The sequence below is a fragment of the Ambystoma mexicanum genome, chromosome 9 (genome assembly GCF_040938575.1).
Source record: "Ambystoma mexicanum isolate Mex_15411 chromosome 9, UKY_AmexF1_1, whole genome shotgun sequence".
NCBI lineage: Eukaryota > Metazoa > Chordata > Amphibia > Caudata > Ambystomatidae > Ambystoma > Ambystoma mexicanum.
This window is the reverse complement of record NC_090931.1, coordinates 959,901,946-959,924,228: the sequence shown is the minus strand read 5'-3', so window position 1 is coordinate 959,924,228 and position 22,283 is coordinate 959,901,946. Positions and strand designations below refer to the sequence as shown.

The following is a 22,283-nucleotide window of genomic DNA, read 5'->3' as shown; positions in this document are numbered from 1 at the left end:
ACCCACCTGGTTATCACAGCATGAAAATAGCGGTTCCGATTCTCGCACTGGCACTCAGTGCCTTTTGTGGATGTCAGTTGGGCTTGAGGTGGTGCAAAGGGGGCAGGAACAGGGGGAAATACATGATGACAATGGGGATGGCCAAAGCAAGGGAAGCAATAGCAACGAACAGACACATCCAAACACAAACGATTCCCGAAAATAATATGGTACAGGTAGCAGGGGCTTTGTGGCCTCAGGGCACACTTTACATGCCACCGTCTGATTTAGAAAACAATACCACCCACTGAGTCAATTGTTACGGAGATGGAGGGTGCCGTTTTTTGGACTGTACTCTGGGCAAATATGTTGCTGGCGGAGGGAGTTTAAGGGGAGTTTCCAGAATTTGGATACCACAAGAGAAGTTGGGCCGGAAGGACACAGAAGTGAAGGACAAGGATTCCAAATGGTGACTGGCATTGGGAGGACGTGAGCGCTGTGAGCTCCGTCTCCGACAAGGCCCTCAAAACAAATCAAGGCACGGGTGTCTGCTTTTGGAAGCCGCTGAATGTTAAACTGTGGCACCTGTTTTGGCTTCATTCTGGTGGGAGTCCCCGGAGGCGCGAGGGAGTGCTGGCTTGGCAGACATGGTTGGGAGAATAGGCGCCCGGGCTGCGCCTGTCTCCCCGCGTCACTTCTACAGAGGGTAGCCCGAGTGTCGGCTGTCTTTCCCCTACAGTGGATCAAAGATAGAATGATGGGGAACTAGCTGGCAAGACTTGGGGGCCCGGGAAGCCTTCATCAGACATCAGATGTTATCATTAACAGTGCCCGGGTAGCCACACATCCCAACAGCAGCCTCCAAAATGTCAGCCCGCCCACGGGCGAAAGAGCAGGCCCAAGGAGGGGAGGCGGGTGATGAGTGGTCTTCATGGGGTACAGGCAGATAGGCAGCAAGGACGATGCACCCTCACCGTGTCTTGGATCGCTACGCCTGCCCGCAGCAGGCTCTGTCTATCGTGAAGGCCGACAGGACTAGCATAACTGAACTGTGTGCACTGCCGACACCACAGGCGTACTAGTGTCCCTCGGGCCCGAGGAGTGGAGCCTCAACCTTCCGTGGGGGAGGACAGCACCGGCGAGGGCCCCCGGAGCAAACCCCTGGAACGGTGAGTGCCTCCTGGGAGCGGCTGGCCCACATCACATAAGTACAATAAGTCAATTCCAACTCAGAAGTGCATCTGACATAGTGTGGTTGGGGAAAGCAGAGAGAGCAGTGCATGCACTAGCATTGCTGGCACCAAGCCTGTTCAGAGTGTATAAGACAATGCGCCATTTCTACTAGCACTTCCTGTGGGAGGAAACCCGTTGCCATTCCTGTGGTGTGTGCGATGAGAGAGCATACGTAACATGGGTCATTTTCCCTCTCTTGGCCCACCTCCTTCATGTGGTTATACTAAACATTGTCAGAATCAGCTGAACACTGCTTCCCCATGCTGTCCACAAGCCGGCCCGGATTGAATGCTTTTCCCTTAGTTCAAAATACTGGTATATTTTCTCTTACTGTTACTCTACATTGGACCAAAACCCCCAAACTTGATTTTCAAATCACAATCCTCATTATCATCTTCACCATCTCTTTTTTCGCTGTCAATTCCGGTTCCAAGTGTTATTCCGTGGTTAGGAGCAGCAACAATTTCTTCCTTGAATTACGTCTAGGATTACTTCAACCCATTCAAAGTTGTCATTCTTGGCGGGATACTTAACAGGTTCCAATTGATTTGAGAGAAGCAATAATCTACCTGGAAATGTGACCCTCAGTGGCTAGCAATGTCTGTAGACACAGACTCAGTCATTTCATCTACCAATAAACCTGTGGCACAAATTCAACAAAATGGCGTGCTTATTGTATCAGGTACAAGGACGATTCAATAATTTTCTCTGAGCAAGTCTTCATGACTCAGCAGCAAGAAAAAGAACGGAGCCCCCTCAAGTGGACATAGAGACTCCGCAGGTAGCCATATTAAATGATTCTATCTTCTATCAAAGAAAGAAGAAAAAAACAAGACATACAATGGCCTTAAAGAGGAAGAAATCCCAAAATAAAAAATCTATTGGCATTAATAACAATTGTGGCTCCCGAAAAAACTCTTACGAAACCTTACCTTGCCTTGGTGAGTGATAACAAAAGGATTCCCCTTAAGAAAAAGAAGGGTGGTCCATTAGATTCTAATAAACAGCAAGGTCTGTTACAGGATACAAACTTAAGCGTGGAGGTAAATCCCAGAGAGGTGGTAATCTCAGAGGCGATTGCACTTGAGGACTTGTCAGACCTTTTATTGGATGTTTCAACATACTCGAATGAAGATCTGTGGAAATCGCAACCAACATCGAACATTAACTCTAAAGCGAACAAGGAACTACAGTTTGAGAATGTAAATTCAAATATTGACTCCTTCTAGCGGGATAACAAGTCTACAAACTACAATGCCTGCAAAAACAGAGGTATTTACTACATTAGAAGAATGAAGACTTGCTTCATTACATAAACGCAAGACTCGCTGATAATAGGTGCTTCAAAAGACATAACAGCAATGCACCAAGATTCAGGTCTGATTCTGCTTCTACTGGAAAAACTTGATAGCTAAAAAATTAATTACCCTTAATAGAACAAATGTGCTATCACTGTTAAATGTCATAGATTCCTTAAGACAAATCAGTTCAAGCAACATTGAACAAGTGGAACGTTTTAACGACTATACTTTAGACTGCATCATTTTGCATATTCGTTCTAAATTCATTGCTCATATGTTACTATCAGTGGCGGACCAGTTGCTACTGTATGGTTATGATGTAACTGAGGTCTCCAAACCGATTGAAATGTTAACACTGCATAATTTGAAGAAACGTGTTGCTGCTAAGAATATCCACTTGCTTGGTATACCATTGATGCAGATTACCTGTTTTAATGAGGCCCCAGTTAAGAGGCAGGTTCGGTTGTCTGAGATGATAAATAGTGATGAGAAGGAATAGGACCGTTGGGGCTGGTTAGCGAGAGCCCTCCTTTCTAAAACGTCCCTTAATGATTAACAGTCCCAACCAGGAGCCAACCGGCTCAATCGAATTGCCTCTTGGAACACAAATGGGTTCTCTCACTTGTTTCAGAAGGGCAATTTTAATCTACAAGCTTGTGAAATATTCATACTTCAAGAGACATGGTTAGCAGACAAAAACATTTTAGATGGTTATTCCTTGTTTCTTAACCCAGCGATTAAAGGACAGTTGGGCCATTCTTCGCCTGGCCTGATGGTTGGCATTTACAACGCCTGGATATCTTGGCAAAATGTGGCATTACACTAATCCATTTGTCCAAGCCATAGAGTTGAGTTGGGACAAAAAGAGGTTTGTCTATATGCAAATCTCATGAATTATTAATGCATACTGGAATCCGTAATCTATTTCACAAGACACCTTGTTAGATTGCATTGAAGGCATTCTTGATAGTTGGAAAAATTAGTGTAGTTCTAATTCTATAATAATTTGTGGGGATCTTAATAGCAGCTGCCTCCCTTTAACCTTATCTCCTCAGCGAATTTCTAATTCTAAGAAAGTAGCTGTGACAAGAGGAAAGGCTTGGTTGACCCTAATGGAAATCTGGGGCTAAAGCAATTGAACGGTAACATCAGGGGAGACATTCCCACCAAGCAATCATGGGTTCATGATCAACAAAAAGGTATCTTGCATTACATTTTTGTGACTGACAAGATATTTCAGCATTGTAATTCGTTAATTATTTTAAATACTATTTATGGTGATCATTTGCCATTAATATTAATATGAGCAGTGGATATTCGGCAATCAGGAATGTCTGTTTATCCGCTGAAGCTGGGAATAAAAGTAATATCACTTAATGTCATGCTAGAGTTGAATAAATGATAACAAATTAAGTTATCGACACTTTGAGAATCATAAGTACTCAGAGATGTTAGGTGCCTTTTTATGACAAGATGCCAAATTCTAGACATTCATTTTCATATAGGAAACATATCTTTGATAAAACAGTTCAGGCACAGAAAAAAGAATTGCGTACTAAGTTACGCACGTTAGGCTCAGCAGGCAATATGCAACATCTGGGGCTCGGAAATTTCTGAAACAGTATAAAAATTGGATGCACCAGAATAGGAACAATGTAATTCAAAGAGACTCTCGGATTATGCTGAAAGCACTGACCACTAGAAATTCAGGTGAGTCATGGAATTTGATTATCTTTAAGAAAAACACACAAGTGGCTTCACAACTCAATATAATCTCAGAATCTATATGGATCGAACATTATAAAGCAATCTATACTACAGCCAAAGAATTTGACAGCAACATTGAAATACTGCCTGCTAATTTCTGGTTTCTATCTTTTGCTATAGATGATATCTATAATTTAATTTATAAAAGCAAAAACTCACGAGCTCCAGGCCCAGAAGGAATGTCTAATCAACCTTGAAATTTAATCCGGCACTCTAGGCTTGCCTTCCCATAGTGTTTAGGCAAGTTCTAACAACTAAGTTGATTCCGAGCTCATGGAAAACCTCTTTGGTGGTTCCAATATTTAGGAAAGGAAACAGAGTAAACCCCTCTAACTATCATTCCATTGCTCTATTGGACATCCCAAGCAAATTGTTTGCATCATTGGTGGAACGGGAATTAGTCATTTGGGCAAAGGTCTGTGGGAAGTCAGACAAGTTCCAGTGGGACTTTATGAAAGTTATAGATACTCCACTTAATGGTTTTATTCTGAATTTATTGAAAGAGAGGTCCATCCATAAGAACAAACCGATTTGTGTAACCTTTGTGGACTATGCATGGCCTTCGACAATATTAATCGAGGATTATTATGGCTGAAGTTATTTTGGCGGGGTTGCCCTCATCTGAAAGATCTGATCAAATCTCATGATTCAAAAACCTTTTAACTGTGCCAATAGAAAAAGATATGGGGTTAAAGCAAGGATGTATTATGGCCCCCTACTTTTTAATCTATTAATTTCAGATATTGCAGAAGCACCATTAAAAGCTTGATCATTCGCACGGCTTTCTGGTTCCATTAAGGTCATTTGGCTTCCGTATGCCATCGACTTGGTGCTCTTGGACCAAACGCCAATCTGACTAGACAACTGACAACGTTAGAAGAGTATGCTAAAAGGAATGACTTAATCCTGAATATTGAAAAAACAAAGATTGTCCAATTACAATCTGGGAGGTAAAATACGTATTTTCATTTTAAATGGCGACTAAACCATGTTGAACTAGAAATAGTGACTTCTTTTATATATTTAGGATTTTTTCTGTTTGGCGGATGTGAATGCTGATAATTTGTTCAAAACATTGGGCCTCATTACGAGTTGGCCGGTAAAATCGGGGTCATTACCGGCATGCCGGTAAGAGCGGGTCCATGCTCGTATGAACCCTCTAATAGTGGGTGATTATGAGTGCGCGAGCACGCGCGAACCCTCATGCCGGTAATGGAAATACCGGCATGCCGCTAAAGGCCCCCCAACTCCCCGATAGCGGCATCGCGGGACCTGCCGATACCGGCACCGCCTCAGAGCAACCCCTTAATACCGGCACGGTAATACCACCATGTAAATACCGTGTTCGCAAATACGGACCCGGAAATTACGTCATCGCACAGGAACGGGAAATGGGCCGGCGGCCATCTTTAAAAACACAATCCATTGCCATCCTCCCCAACCAGCAGTCCTTTCGTGTTGTGCTGCATCAGAAAACCACTCGGGATGTCCAAGGCAACCAGGAAGATGACCCCCCGGAAGCGGAAACAGCGTTTCTCTAACGCTGAGCTCAATATGCTGGCAGACACTCTGGCCCAGCATGCAGACATCAGGTCAAACGACATGAAGCATGCTGCCCAGATGAAAAAGAAGCAAATCTGGCAGGAGGTTGCCCAGAGGGTGTCGGCTGTGGGGACCACCCCACGTACAGTGCACGACTGTCGCAAGCGGTGGGACGACCTCCGCCTCAGGGTGAGGAAAATCCTGGCAGTCAACAGGAGTGCGGCCATGGCAACAGGCGGGGGGGCTACACTCACCAGCAAAGCTGATCCATGGGAGGAGACTGCCAGCTCTTTCATTGATCCAGAGTCAATAGAGGGATTCGGAGAGATGGAGATGGGCACCGCATCATCCACAGAAGGAGGTGAGTGACCCAGCACATCCCTGTAGGGGATACCATGACGTGGCACAAGTGACGTGGAAGTGAGACTAGGCAAGGCAATGCTTGTCCCAGACCCACATCTACACATCCAGTCAAGAATGCGTGCCACACCCTGCCACACACAAATGCATGCTTAGTGCCAATCCCAATACCAACACACGAGCAACATAGCTCGACCGTGCCCATGTAACCCAACACACAGACACCATATCAATGGCATGTCACCTGCCATGCATTCATAGTCTACTACCCCCTCAGAACACCAAATGCCACACCCCTGTAATAAATGGATGCATGAATGTATGGAGATTTCACAGCGCAATAGAATGTCGCTGGCATGTGACACCATCACTGATGACCTGCATCTCTTCTATCCCCCAGGCACCGATCAGGAAGATGCCAGGCAGGACAGGGGTGCAAGGGCATCAACATCACGGCAAGGGAGAAGAGCCACCACCAGCCCCCAGCCTGAGAAACAGGCCAGACCAACAGGCACTGTGCCAGACCAGGCTGAAACCCAGGAAAGTACACCTGCAGCTAGTGTGGACCACACACGTGGAGACCAGCAGCAGCCACCCACAACAGTGGGAGGTGTTCCCGTACCTGCACCGCCAACCACCGGGGATGTTGCTGATGCTAATGTGGACACCCAGGGTGTCACAGTCGTCTCCACTACACCCACCCCAAACCCCATGACCACCTCCTCACCCCATTTGGAGGCCGACGGCAGTGACGATCCCTGCCTCCACGACTCTGACCTCAGAGATTCCGACATGTGCCTCTTCAAGGAGGACAGCACCCTGGATGTGGGTCCCACGCAAGCGCCATCAACCACCCCGGCTACCACCACCCCGGCTACCACCACCCCAGCCACCAGCACTCCCGCTACCAACAACACCTTTTAGGCTCGCCTGTCGAGGGTGGAGGCACGACAGGAGTCGATGCTAGAACTAATGCGGCAGTATATTGCCGATGGGGAGGACTCCAGGAGGGACATCGCTAATGCCATTGGGGAGACCACAGCAGCCATTGCTGAAAACACTGCGGCCGTTAACGCGTCCGCAACTCTTATGAGGGACTGTCTGGGGCCAGTGACGCAAGTCCTGACGTCCATCCTGCTCCAAATGCAGCGGCCACGCCTTGGAGCAGGCGTGGAACCAGCCTCTGACACGTCCACTGCTAGGACCCCTTCAACCTCTGCCCACTCTAGCCCCGTGCGGATGACCCGGAGGAGTGCATGGCACTCGGACATGCCACCCCCAGATGCCAAGAAGGCCAAGAAGTAGGGTGGCCAGACAATGGCCGTTGGACACATGGACGTTGGTGAAGAGAACATTCATCAGAGTTCATTTGGGGACATCTGGGGTTTGTAGGGTGGGTTAGGGAGTTCACTGGGGTTATTTGGGGTTTGTAGGGTGGGTTGGGGAGTTCACTGGGGTTTTTTGGGGTTTGTAGGGTGGGTTGGGGAGTTCACTGGGGTTATTTGAGGTTTGGAGGGTGGGTTGGGGAGTTCACTGGGGTTATTTGGGGTTTGTAGGGTGGGTTAGGGAGTCCACTGGGGGTTGGGGGGGAGTGTTCACATTGTTGCCTGTTTGAAAAATACACCCGTTGTGTGCCAAAAAGTCAATGGCTGGACATTCTTCATTTTGTGCATGTACTTTTAATGTGTGATGGTGTTCAGGGGCCAACTCCAAACAATACAAGTGTGCATGTACACATGGAGCCAGTGTGTCACTGACACATGTCTATCATAGTCCCTGTGTTTCAGAAGTATTCGTGAATTAGTGCTTGGCATACAGCATAGCCATCCCGTGCATCACGTACTGGCAGGGGGGCTACTTCACCTCCGTCTCCATCCTCATCATCCTCACCCGGCCCATGCATGTCAATGTCAGGTGGCAGTGGTACATTTCTCCGGACGCACATGTTGTGCAGCATGACACAGGCCATGCTGATCTTTGCCACCTTCTCAGGCCAATATAGGAGTGCCCCACCAGACCTGCTGAGGCAGCGGAACCGCGCCTTCAACAGGCCAAAGGTCTGCTCAATCACAACACGGGTACGGGTGTGCACACGATTTTACTCCTCTTCATGGCTGTTCTGCGGGTTCCGCACAGGGGTGAGTAGCCACGGCCTCACGGGATATCCTCCATCACCTGCAAGCAGATACAAATAGGTGTGTGTCACTCTGAACTGCCACCTTCAGGGAGCACAGTCATGGCGGCAGCTATTTGGTGTGGGCATGCACATGTCCCTGTACGCATGCAAAAATGTTACCTAGATGCAATCTATACTGTCATGAGGTGTGGTAGTCTGGATGGCGTTCAATAGATGATGCAGGGTGTAATCATGCATGCTGAGGCAGATGTGCTGTGGTAGTGCAACAATGTTTAGCCTCCAATTCATGCTGTTCATCCCTCACTATGCATGGTCACACTGACCACATTGCTACAGTTGCCATCCTGTTCATTCATGCATTGCTTGCCATCAACATGGTAGCCTGGTTGTGCCTCTTACTTGTTGTCATCGATATACATTGATTGTGATATGTGGCCCAGTGATGTGCCATGTTCCGTTTGGCTGGATCAGGTCAGGAGTGTTTAGCTCTGCATGCATTCTCCAATCACCGGCTATTGGCACCCAGGTGCTGTATGCCCCCCCCCCTTTCCCACCCAGGTGCAGTATGCCCCCCCTTTCCCACCCAGGTGCAGTATGCCCCCCCCTTATGCATCCCAACACATCAGTACCCCAAAGCACTCCCATGGGACAGTTGTGCTACTCACCAAGCAGCCAGACACGTGGTCTAGCATGTCGCTCCATGTGACGGGGTAGCGTGGAGTTACGCAGTACCATGGCATCATGTGTTGATCCGGTATATCGGGCGCAGCAATGTGTGATGATCTTGCGGGAGTCACGTACCATTTGCACATTCCTCCAGCGCCATGATTGCAACAGCTAGTGGTAGTATTTTGGTGTTGGAAGGGGTGTGGTGTGTGGCTGTGCTCAGTTTATACTGGCCCAGCCTCCATTGACTCCACCTGTGGGGATTGTGTGCACCTGTGGCAGCTGCCTTCTATCCTGATTGCTGTTTGCGGGTGGTCCGCGATGCCTGTATGGCCGGCATCGTGCAGCCCCTGATTACCGGCTTCGCGATGCCGGTATTTACATGTCCATGTGGGTTGTGATGTCCCCCTATTACCGGCATGCCGGTATTTGCTCCACGAAGGGGCGCGTGTACGCGCCTATGCCGCTATTGGCGGCACCGTTGTTTAGGGTGCCGCTTATACAGGGTTTGCGGTTAAGGAATACACCAGAGCGGTAAACGATGCCGGTATTAGCATACCGGCATCGTTTTTGCCTTAACGCCAACCTTGTAATGAGGCCAATTGAAATTAAAAGTAACAAGATTTGCCTCTTAAGCCTCTGTAATCAATGCCCCCAGTATTAAAATGTTATAAGGCAAAGGTAATTCCAATCCTCATCTATGGAGCTGAGACTGATAACAATGGAGAAATTGCTGTGGGCACGATTAGAAGGTGTTTTTTGTAATAGTGTTCTGCATTATGATTTGCCTTTGGGAGTCCCTAATTGTATAATTTGCTATGAATTGAGCTTACTTTCTTTGGAAATAATTGTTAAATGGGAAATGTTAGCCTTTTTTTCGGAAAATTGAGATGGCACGAGAATACTCTATTGTGGGTGTTGAAAGTTCTAGCCATGAATAAAAATGATGAAAGTTTCAATAAATGGGTTGATGCTTGCCAAGAGATTCTGAACTCAGTTGAGGCCCCTCGAGAAATGATGAAGTTAAATCCTATTGACGTGAAAAATAAATTGTGGAGAAAGGATTCGAAAAACACAGGGCCTCATCACGACTTTGGCAGTAACCCTTAAATCTGGCGGTAGCGCTATTACTGCCGGATTTAAGGGTCCGCCAAATCAGGGCTTTGGCGGATTTCGCCCCAGCTCTGAGCTGGGGGGAAATCCGCCGAAAATTCACGCTCATACCGCCGGCGGGAAATCCACCGGCGGTATGAGCGCGAAATTTCCCCATTGAGCCCAATGGGGAATGGGGCATTCCCGAATGGGCTCAATGGGGAATGGGGAATACCATTACCGCCAAACTCGTGATCCGGCGCTCTTAGCACCGGGGGTTCAGCGGTAGGGCAGATAGCGCTGGCGCAAATAGCGCCGGCGTTACCGCCCAAGTCGTGATGAGGCCCACAGTCTGAGATTGTAAAAGATGCAAATTATTCTCGTATTTGACACTCCAGGACAAACCATTACATTCGTTTTTTAAAAATTATCTTTGGGGGTTCGCCCCCCCCCCCCATTTTCTAAAAAATTCAATGGGTTTTTTCGAAAAAAAAATTCGCGGTAAAAAACCCGATGTAAAAACATCCCGCGATGAAAGGACGTCGTACCGATTTCCCTTGGCCACAGCATAAATGTACATGTGGTCTTGTGGTCCCAGAAATAGGTCGACGGCATGAACTACTATACAGCGGTTAAACAGGCCTCCTTGAACGAGAGCAATTTTAGGGTTTTCCTGAATTTAAGGTGATTATGCTCAAGTCTTATTTTGAGAGGAAGGGGATCCGTCAGGTATGGTCCCGCAACAGCTGTTTTTTCCCCAAATATTTTCAGCCTCTAAGATGCAGGGGACTGTTTTTTTCATGTACTGGATCTGAGAGTTTCTCAGGAGAGGGTTGGGAGTATGATTATTGAGGCAAAAGGAGAGGTACTTGGATCCTGCTGTTCCATACAGCTCTTCTGGTAACGCAAAGGAATTTCAAGTCAGTCTAAGTTGGATCACTAGCCAGTGAAGCATGGATGTCATTTGGGGGTTGCAAGAGCTACCATCTGATACCCCAGGCTTGCCCTTCTTTCATACCCCTGGCACTTGCCATGCACCCAATGTATCGGAGGCCCCAGAGGAAATACCATTGATAAAAAGTTAACCGAGTTGTGCTGCAGTTCATGTTTAATGTCTGTGCGTCATACCGCCATCCCAGGCAAACATTAATGTAAAGCTGTAAATGCTACAGATAGGGCCTCATCACGAGTTGGGCTGTAGCCCTTAAATGCGGTGCTAACGGTATTACAGCCGCATTTAAGGGCTGGCCCTATCACGAGTTGGGCGCTAAATGGGCTGTTTTACCTCCAGCCTTTCTCTGGAGGTGAAAATCCCCTGTTTTAGGCTGTATTACCGCCGGCTGTATTAGCCCGCATAATTAGCGCTGAAAATACCCCATTGAATCCAATGGACCCAATTGGGAATGGGGATTTACCGTTAACACCCAACTCGTGATCCGGCGGTAATACAGCCAGACCGGTCGGTGTTAGGGCTATTATAGTCGGCGGTATTACAGCCGGGAATACAGCCCAACTCGTGATGAGGCCCTAGTCATGTCTTTTAACTCACTGGCAAGAGGTAAATTAGATGTGCATATGTCTCATCATGCAACACAGTTCTCACAGAATGTTGAGTTTATTTTGATGCAAGCATGCAGTAACTGTAAGCCTATCTTTGAAAAGTTTTGTTTACAGTTTTGAGGAATTTGCAAATGCAGATTCCTTTTCATTTGTTTACATTTTAAACATTCAACACCTGACCAAGTGAGGCTATGCCTTTTGTATGATCCCTATACCAGTGGCCTGAGACTTTTACTGCCATGTGATCGCAGCTGGACATGTAAAGCCGTACCACATATATGATCATGATGCCTAGCATGTGCATCGATGAAAGGTATACGATGGCAGTCCTGCATAAAGAGCTCTGCATATTTTGGCAGGACTTTAGCATTTAAGGCTGTACTATACCATGTCCGGTGTATGAAGCTACAACTGGTGTATGATGACAGTAACTAATAACGTGAGACTATATTGCCATATGAGGGCAGATTTCCCTGCCTATTATGTGCTGGATGCACCTCTAGCATAATATGGCGGCAATCGTGGCATATCAAGGAAGAACACTAGTTAAAACATAGGTGAAAGCTAAAATAACATTTTTTCTGCTGTAGTAGACAATTATTATTTTATTAATCTTTACACTTATTGTAGCTGTTAAAATACTGTGAGTCCACCTCATGTGATGTCAGAAAAGTCAAGGTGCCATATGATGCCACTTCCTGTAATATAATGAGGATTAAAGGTCAGGTGATATCACTTTCTGTGATGTCATCTGCTCCTTACTGCAATTTCTACCACCCTTGGCATTTTGGTGAGTTGAGGGTTCTGCAGTGAAGGGTTTTCATGCTCCCAGAGACATGACTGTGTTTCCTGTGGCTGAACATTAACCATCCAGTACGATTCTGAATAGCCTGTAGGTGAGCAATCTGTTTCTTGTGGAGACCTAGATGAAAAATGGCAGACTATTCCAGCCTAGCTATGAACAGTGCCTGCACCAGTTACATTTTGTATTTCATATAGAGCGATGTGAGAACATTATGTAGTAGGTTGAGGATAAATAAAGTGGCGGTTGCTTACTACTGATGAAATATGCTTAGAGAAGTTGATGTGTTATTCAAAGTTTGCTCATAGATTCCTAGTTTTAGTTACATAGATAGGCCTGGGCTAACATTTTTTAACCTCAATTTAGCAATGTCAGCCACTACTGCATGACCGCAAAGCAGGACTTCAGTCTTTCCAGGGCTCAGGCCCAGCTGACTCTTTCATCCAGGACTGGGTTGCTGGCAGGAATGCCAAGATGTTCAGAGGGTAAGCCAAAGGGTGGGTTTAAAAAATGTTTTAAAAAAAACCTTTTACCTGAAACGTGGAAATAGGAAAGTCACACCTTCCACAACGCCACCTAGTAGCCATCACTGGAAGTTCACCTTCAGTTCTGACCGACAAAAGCAAGGCATTGTGGGTATGCAAATTAGCTCAAATGCAAACCTTTTTCTCCAGGAAATTGTCTTTGTCTAAGAGGGCAGTGCTACTTTATACATAGCTTAATCAACCCAAGACAGAATTTACAAGGCTGCCATGACAACTACATATCTGGTTTCACCAAGAAACATATATATATGGTGTGTTTACACCTGAAACGCGAAAATAGGAAAGTCCATTTGAGCCAAGTCACACATTCCACAAGGCCACCTAGTAGCCATAGCTGGAAGTTCACCTTCATCACTTGGTGCCACCGATGACAATTGTGAGAAACCTGAAGTTGTCTCTCCCACTAGTCCTGGGGATCTGTCATCCAGGAGGCCAGGATACGGCCATCGCTTTTGGATCCAGTTCCTGGGGGCAGACCAGTATGGGAGGATCACCTGGGTGAGGGGTCTTCCGGCAGAGGGAGCGGGACACCAGATGGTGAGAAGCGGTATCCCCTTCCCTATTACTCCATCCTACCAGGTAGGATACTTTAGAACTCGAGACCCTCCTCTTTCACAACACAAACACTTTCTCACGGACAGATGAGAGAAAACGGACTAACACTCGAACCATATACCTGATGTGTCCCAATACAATGGTCAGGAAGGGTCAGCCCATTACTGACCACCACGTACACCTTACTTCCATTACACTTCCCCACACGGATAAAAGGCGGGGCATGACTGCACACTCTGAGCGAGGCAAAGAACACGAGGAAACAGCAGTTCCAAGATGGCAGTTTAACACAAGGAGAAAGACGGTGAAACCGAAGGGGATCACAAGGATGGAAGTTCCCTTGACCTTTTTGACAAGGAACTGTTACTTTCATGAAGCCTCGAGAATAGAAAGCGTAAGGCCAGGAAACCAGGATGAGGAATCCTGCATTGTGTGTCGGAGGTACCCGAGGCCCTCCCAAATCAATAATCAAGGCAGGGAGAATCACAAGCTGCCGTGGTACTGTCCTTGGCTCCAACAAGAAAGCAGTGTCAGTGAAATCAACACAGCCGGCGAGTTGGGGAGACTGGTATAAGACCGGTCTGTCTTGAAGGCAAGGTTGCAAGCAGAAACATTGTATGGCGAGCGTTGGATCTGAGAACATTGTATAAAATGCGTGTGATAACCAACGCCAGTAAAGTTGAACTGCAGATGAGTGATTGAACTTTGAAGCCAAAATATATGATGCCTTTGACAGAGTGGTCCAGCACCGCGTTCATGCTCAATCGAAGGTCTGTTTAAGTTGTTCAGCTGAGAGTTGACAAAAGGGAAAGAGTGGCAAAGGATTGTGAATGTAAGTGCTCCTGCAATGGGTCAAGCCAAATCTGTGCACAATCGAAAGTCTTCAATGGTCATACAGTAAAGAAAGTTGATGGCAAAGTAGATAAAGTTGGTCCGAGCCCGACGGAGGGAGATCAATTGAAAGCTTTGTGTTAAAAAAAAGTGTGTGTTACAATTGTAAATTGGTCTGAGTCCGGCAGAGGGAGACTGATTGCAAATTTTTGGTTAGAACGGATATGAGCCCAGCAGAGGGGGATCCGGGTTGAACCGTGAGTCACCCGAGAAATTGGATACATGGGGCCTCATTACGACCCTGGCGGTAAGGGGTTTACGCCAGCGTTAGCTGCGCCGACCCCTTACCGCCAATTACGAGGTCCCTTAGCGCCATGGCGCTTTTAACACCTGCTTTTAGCAGGTGTTAAAATCCATGGCGCTAAGGGACCATGGAGTTAATTACGCCACCGTAATTTACGGTGGCGTAATTAACGCCTTCCCCACTCCCATTATGCCCTATGGGGCAAAAATGGGAATGGGGAAGGGTAAATGGGGATTGGGGACTTACCGCCCCGCCAAGGTCGGAATGGGGCGGTAAGTCCGCCAACCACCATGGCGTAAACGTAGTTTACGCCATGGTGGTAAAGTCACGGCCCAGGCGGTAACTTACCGCCTGGGTCGTAATGAGGCCCATGGAAATCCTAAGAAAATTGTGTATATGTGAAAAACAAACTTTGTGTTAAAGTGGATCTGAACCCGGCAGAGGGGGATCCAAGGTGAACAGTAAACCACCTGAGAAAAGTGTGCATAGGAGAATCCTGAAAGTAATTAACTATGTTATTTGTTTGTTGCATCAGGCCCTCTCAAAGAAGAGACTTTGAACGGCAAAGAGACTCTGGTACAGAAGGCTGTGATGTTGGAGTCTTGAACTGCACCATTGTACTAGAGAAGCCACAGACTATGCTAGCTCGAGTGTGCTGCCTCATCCCGTGCTGAAAACGTGGGGAAGGGAAACCAATGGCTTGAATATCCTGATATATCAATAACACTTTTCTTTTGCATAACATTGTTTTCCACAATATTTGTATTTAGAAGTAAGGCTTGGCAATGGGGTTATTAGTATAGGCCCTTTATTTTGACAAGCCACCACTAGGACTGTGTTATTATTATTTGATGGTCTTAGCTTGCTCTCATCTTTAGATTTAGGAGTAGATAAGCATATTTCAAACCCAATTGAAGTTCCATAAGCACCCTTGAATTATGGTCACTTGTGTAGTATGTCTTACTGTTGATACCATGCCTTCCTTACAGCTCTACAGGTGTTTTCCTGGAAGGTAAGAAAAGTGACTGTGTTTTTGAATGTGTCACCGTTTCCCTGCAGGAAATCTGTGTAGTTGCACTGCAAAGAAACAAACATGAATCAGTGTCTGCTGTGGGTACACTGCATGAGTTTTACAGGAAAGCATTAAATGTCCTTGATGTCTGCGAGGGCTCACAGAGTTAGGCCCATATAAAAATGGGGTGTGTCTCTGATAGCAAAAACAACGCAGGAGTGCATGCAAGCACTGGCATCTCTGCACTTTCATGACTCACCCTTGCAGTTATTGAAGCCATGGTTGATGCTGACCCTTGTCCAGAGACACCATAGTTCCTGTATGCTGTATCATATGAAATAAAATATGTGGAGTAGGGAAAACGCAGGAGTAGAGGAATATACAAATGTGTAACAGTTTACTGCAAGTAAATATCTTTAGATTGGCAAAAGACAAAACCGTACACTGCTCAATTAAGAGAAGAAGGCTTAAGCAGTGTTTAATTGGAGATAACATTGAATCAGATCCTGCCAAGTTCCAGTTAAATGTTCTCTAGGCAACACGTTTTAGTGGGATATTTGCCCTGGGGTTGTTTGCCCCGCACAACCTTTACCTGCACACATCATCATAAACGACCACAAAAGCTTCTACATGAGTGTTGGCACACTGCTGGTGCATAACTAGGCCACAGGTTATCTTCTCAAGTATAGTGGGATATTTGCCTTTTGGATTTCCAGTCTTCTGCTCCCCAACCAAAAGTATGTCCCCTTTGATTCTCAAGCCTAAGCTTATTTTTTCTTTAAGATGCTCAGTTGTATGTTTGTTAGAAAGAATAATTTTTAACGCTTTGTTATGTCTGAACTGAAGGGTCAAAGACAAATGAGACTTAAATCAAAACTTCAACGTGAAGAAAAAGAAGAAGCAGAGAAGAAACGACTTGACTTGGAAGAAGATGAACTCCAAGCTGTGAAACGCAGACAAGCTATACAAGAGGCAAAGACCAAGCTGTACTGCCAGATTGACAAAGTCAAAAGATTTCATGTAATGTATATATGTCTTCATTTTTTTCCAACCAAAATGTTATTAAACAGCTCAATTCACATATACAGAAAAGCACGATTCCTCACACCAATGACACCAATGTGTTTAAGTCTACTTCAAAATTATAAGATCCAACTTCAATAATCAATAACTTTCCCTCCTTCCTCCTCCTCAGTCCTCCCCCCTAGTCCTCGGGTGACCTTATAATTTTTCACTCTGGCTCTGACTGATTCCCCTCTTCGTCCAAAAATCCCAGTGTCTGTAGTCTCATCAGGATATATAGATGCAATATGTCCTTGATTGCAAACTGTAAGAAAGGAGACCACGTTTTGTTAAAAGTCCTTAACGTCCCTCTAGCTATCAGCGACATTCTTTCCATGTCCACTGTGTCCCAGATCGCATAATACCACTGTACAATAGATGGTGGTTCCTTCTGGTTCCACTGTCTCGCTATACACCTCTTTGCCGCCATCTTGAGATTTGCCCATAGCCTCCCCGCCTTTCCCCCTACACACCGCTGTTGGTCCAGGATCATGCCCAAGAGCACCTCCAACCCCTCAAAGTCCCTGTCCACTTCCATAATCTCCAGCACCTTGGACTTTACCTCCTGCCAGAAGTGTTTCAGCCGCTGACATCCCCACCATATATGAACCATCCCCATCTTCATTTTGTTTAAATGATTTCAAATATATTTCGTTTTAAGAGCTTGCCTTTTTTATATTGTTTTATTAATGAGTGTGATATAGTTAATACAACTTTACACACTACAAACAACATCTCATAATAATTATTCAACATTTGCTAAATAAAAGTATTGTCAACTCTTACAATATAAATTCATTCCAACAAGGTACTTTATACTAAAATGAAGATAATCTTCTGTTCATTTCAGCTGGTCTTTTCTAATATGAAATACTCGGTTTAATGGGGTTCACACTCACTAGTAAATATTGACATTACTTCTACAATTGGATGTATTGTCTAAAAAGAACAGGGACATTTATTGTTTGTGTGTAATGGCAATTATGTTTGTAGGGTGCGCTTATGCTGACTGAAGCAATAAGGGAAAGAGAAGCACAGATTGAACTTAAAAACAAGATTGCATGCGCTAGGAAAAAACAGGATGATGACCAAATGAAGCGCAAATTTGAAGCCGAGACACTGCAGGAGCAGCAAAAAGCATATCACCGACTTATGGAAAGAAAGCAACACGCCAATGACATTCTCCAACAGTACGTGAACAAGATTCCTTTTCTTATCAGTGCATTTTGAATAAATATGAAATTGTTTAAAATAAGTAATGATGAAGTACAATTGTAGACTCAGTAGTCTGTCATCAATCATTATAAGTGCATAGGGAATTAATCAGAAGTAAAGCAGGAGTAAGTGCAAATGGACAGATCATTCAGGTTTACGTAAACCAATCTTATTTTTGGTTGTAGCCAGTAAAATTGCTTTACTGTGTTTGCCATTGTTGTTTATTTACTTTGAAACATTTTCTGTTGGGCAAGGGGTTTGGTTGCTACATATTGTCTGGAAATGTAGCAAGGTATGTGGGCAGGGTCCACTGCCAAGGTGTTGAGGCTTCATCATTAGGCTTGAGCATCATCTAAAGCTGTGCAGGGATACCAGTATTTTTAGGCCAGGCAGTGAAATGCGCAAAGCTCCCATATCTCCCCAGTTCAGACTATTCTGTGAGACCATGGCAGCCCGTGTCTTGGATTGAAAATTGTGCTACTGGGGAGATGAGAGCAGAGGGGGAATTCTGTGGTGTCTTGATAAAGGTGGGGTGTCCCTTATTTCTATTTCTATTCTACTAGCCTGACCCTTCCTCAACCCACTGCAATCACTTACATAATGTACTCAATGCACCCTCAGTCATCTAAGGTATCCATACTGTGAGAAACCTGAGGCGTTTCTCCCAGGTTATTCCCGGGATACTTTGTTCAGGTGGCCAGGGCAGGGCCATCGCTCTTGGACCCCAAACCTGGGGGGGGATGAGCGAGGGAGGATCACTTGGGCAGGGTGTCCTTGGATACTGCGAGAGGAGCACCCTTGGGCAAGACGCGGTATCCAATTTTTTTCCAATGCACCCCTACCCGATACCCAGAAGTCTTTATGGGATGTTGTCACCAAAATCCCACCCCCCCCCAACACTTTACCTTACGGGAAAGATGGAGAAAACAATAGGGGAACTCCAAATTAAATCTAAAACCCAAAACTAATTTTACCTCTCCACAACACTACAACTCCCATAATCCCATTCCTCCACTGAAATCCACATGGACTGGGACGAGGAAGAGGCAAATGGGAGTCATGAGGATTAGCCATAGGAATCAATGGGCAATGGATTCATATGGGCAGTCTCCATGTTGTCCCGATAATGAGGTCAGGCAGAGTCAGGTAGGGAGGGACAACTATTCACACCTGACTCCAATTAACCTTACCTGGGAGTATGAAAGCAGCAGCCAGCAACTGCACTGTGAGCGAGTCGGGGATGCTGGAAGGTACCAGAGAGCAGGAGAGAGCCTGTAGGAGGAGAAGAAAACTGTCCAAACACTGGCCCTGCTTATAGATAGGAGATTGCAGTGTGGAGGAGGAAACTGTCCTTCCACAAGGCAAGTCCAGGGGCAGCTGGGGTTGCCTGGTCGACAGTTAAACCTCCCCTGGGCCAGGTAGGCGAACCCAGGTCCCTGAAGGGCAGAGGGGGAGACCCTGACCTCCTATAGATATCCCCTTTTGGCTTCTGCAGCTCCCAAAAACAGAAAGTGCCATTTCGGGGAGCAACCAAGTGGGAGCAAAATCGACCCAAATGCATTCTGGGACTAGAAGTCCCAAAAACTTTTGTTGTGACTTTTTGAAAAGGGGTCTGAGCCCGGCAGAGGGAGAACCTTGAAGAGCTACAAGAAGGTTCTGAGCCCAACAGAGGGCGGCCCAGTGGTGAAACTACAAGATGCAAGCAAAACATTCAAGACCAGCTGCAGAGTGCTCCGGCGCCAAGTTGGTGCTTGTGTGAAAGACTCTGGCTGAACTCCCCCCCCTTTGTTTTGCATAGAAACTACAAGGACCAGAAGGCAGAGAGAGAAAGGAGCGACCAGCTGCAGAGGGATCAGGCATCACGTGGGTGCTTACTCGAGAGACTCTGGTCAAATCCGTTGTTTGTGAAAACTGCTAATACCAGAAGGCCTTGGGGAATGCCACGAAGAAACGGTCAAAGTGGTCATACAGAGGTCTTGCAAAATCCTCTGTACCGTCGAAAGTCTTTGACCAACAGGTGATTGAGAAAGGCACGATTGATAAAGTTGGCAACAGTGAATCCGGTGGAGGGATGCTGACAAAAAGGGGCGAAGCAAGAAGTACCTATGAAAAGTGTGTTGACAGGAGTGAACCCGACCGAGGGATGTCCACAGTAAACTGTTTAGCAAAGGTTGGCAGGCGTGAACCCGGAAGAGGGAGGCTGACGTCCAAGAGGGGTCCGAACAAGAAAGAGGGAGATCCAGGGGTGGAAAGTCAACACCCCGAAAGTACATTTGGAAAGGAACTTTGTGCTTGTTTTGTTGAATTCGATTTGTAAGTGGTTTATGCCCAGAAGAGGGGGATCCATGGGTGAAGCCGTCACCCAAAGTGTTCCAGTGGCAAAACCTGTGTAAAAAGACATTAAGATTTGTGAAAGCGTGAGCATTACAAGGGGAAGGTAAGTGTCCCCCTTGTCTTCTGGGGCCCGAGCCTGGCCGAGAGAGATCAAGGGGCAGAAGGTTACCACCCAAAGCTTGCTGAAAAGAAACTGTTTTGTTAATTTGTTGAACATGTCTGAGGGGTCAGCGCCCAGAAGAGGGGGACACCAGGTCCTTGAAGGTCCTGATACTGATGGAAACTCGTTGTGGGTTTGCGCCCAGAAGAGGGGGACCCATGGGTGAAGGCGTCAACCACTGAACATTTGAGAGGGACTTTTTGTTTTGTTATTTTTTAAACCCATCAGGTCCCTGGAGGCAGGAGACATTTGTTGAAAGAGACTTACCCAAGGAAGAACCTGATACTTTCCCAGGAACTGTCAGCTCATGCTGGGAAAGCCGTGCACAGGAAAACTATCTAACCCCATGCTCAAAACGTGGAGAAGGGAGACCCCGGGCTAAAGCCCATCCTGACATATTATTTAGAACACTTCTTTCTTTATTGAAATCATATCCCTCACTCTTTCTGTATTTAGTTGTAAGGAATTGGCAATAGATTTTTCTTAGTATAGGCCTTTTATTTTGACAAGACACCACAAGGACTGCCTTATTTTTCATTTGATGGTTGACGCTTGCTCCCATCTTAGATTTAGGTTTCGATTCGGCGTTTTTCCCACCTGCATATTGTTTAAATAAACACCTTTGAACTGTGATCACTTGTGCCTGTTGTCTTACTGTTGTCACCATGAGTTCCTTACAATACACAATGTTTTGTTCTTTCTTAGCACCACTGAAGATTTCCAGATTTCCCTTCCTATGCCTTCTCCCCCTGTACATCCTTCAACATGTGAACCATCCTTATCTCTTGTGGGAGGCAACATGGAGTGAGACAGATAAGGCTGTTGCCTTTGGGCTTTCATCTCTAGTCACTAAGATAGTAGGAGCTACCAATCTCTAGTGACCATCTTGGGGATTAGGGAAGTCTGAGATAGGGTGGAGGAAGTCCATGGGAAGACTAGAGAGAGGGATGGTTCTTAGTTGGACCCCCTTCAAAATGATAATACCCTTGAACCATTTCTGAGATTTGGTGTGTCCTGAAGGTAGACTGTGACACGTGGTGTCATTGTGGGATTGTTCAGACTCCGATATAGAGCTCGCCCACAGCCAAGGAAAATGTTACAGATAGACTGCCCGACTCCCCACTAGAGCAACCCAAAGGGCTGCAGGATGTGATCTGTATGGAGATGAAGTGGTGGTTCCAACCCGGGGCAAGGCCATAGTCAAGACCAGGCTACAGGGAGAGGTACCAGAAGGGACATGTATGGATCGACACCAAGTCGGAATTGGCCAATAAACATTCACTAAATTAGGAGCTGAAGTAATTGACCACTTATGTCATAAAACCAGGCCAGCTCATAGCCCAACTGGTGTGTGAAAGAATATTAGTTCTGGAGATTGAGGAAGTGAAGAATCTTCATAGACACAGAAAGTGCCGAAGACAGGTTTGGGGAAATGAGATGCCCACGGTAAAGACTCCCATCCTTTAGGAGTCCCAGGTACTGCAACTGTGGAATTTGCAGATGCCCTGGGAATGTCTCTGAAGAACTTGGTGTCTGAACAAGAGAGCCGATCCCTGAAAACCTCCCATTTAATTGACATGCAGGGGCTCCTGTATCGAGTGGATGCAAACGCAAGGATGTGCGCCAATTATTACCAGCTCTTGGTCCCCAAGCCATTCTGGAAGGTGGTGATGGAGTAGCCAATCTAACGACTATGACACTTTTTCTGGTTGAAGTGCCACCATGAAACACCTGGAGGTTCACCTAAGGGTGCTGATTCACACTCCCCCCGCAGTGGCAAGCCCATCATTATCAACTGAAAACTGTACTGTAGGCCTCAGCACTCA

General features: G+C 46.1%; 1 protein-coding gene across 1 annotated transcript in view; it reads left to right on the top strand.

The window, feature by feature from the left end:
• The window catches only part of CFAP210 (cilia and flagella associated protein 210), a 478,304-nt gene that overhangs the window by 77,154 nt on the left and 378,867 nt on the right, over window positions 1-22,283 (top strand). Inside the window, exons 3-4 of the mRNA XM_069616166.1 lie at window positions 16,533-16,706; window positions 17,742-17,938. Coding sequence (XP_069472267.1) covers window positions 16,533-16,706; window positions 17,742-17,938 — 371 coding nt within the window. The remainder of the gene's footprint in view (window positions 1-16,532; window positions 16,707-17,741; window positions 17,939-22,283) is intronic.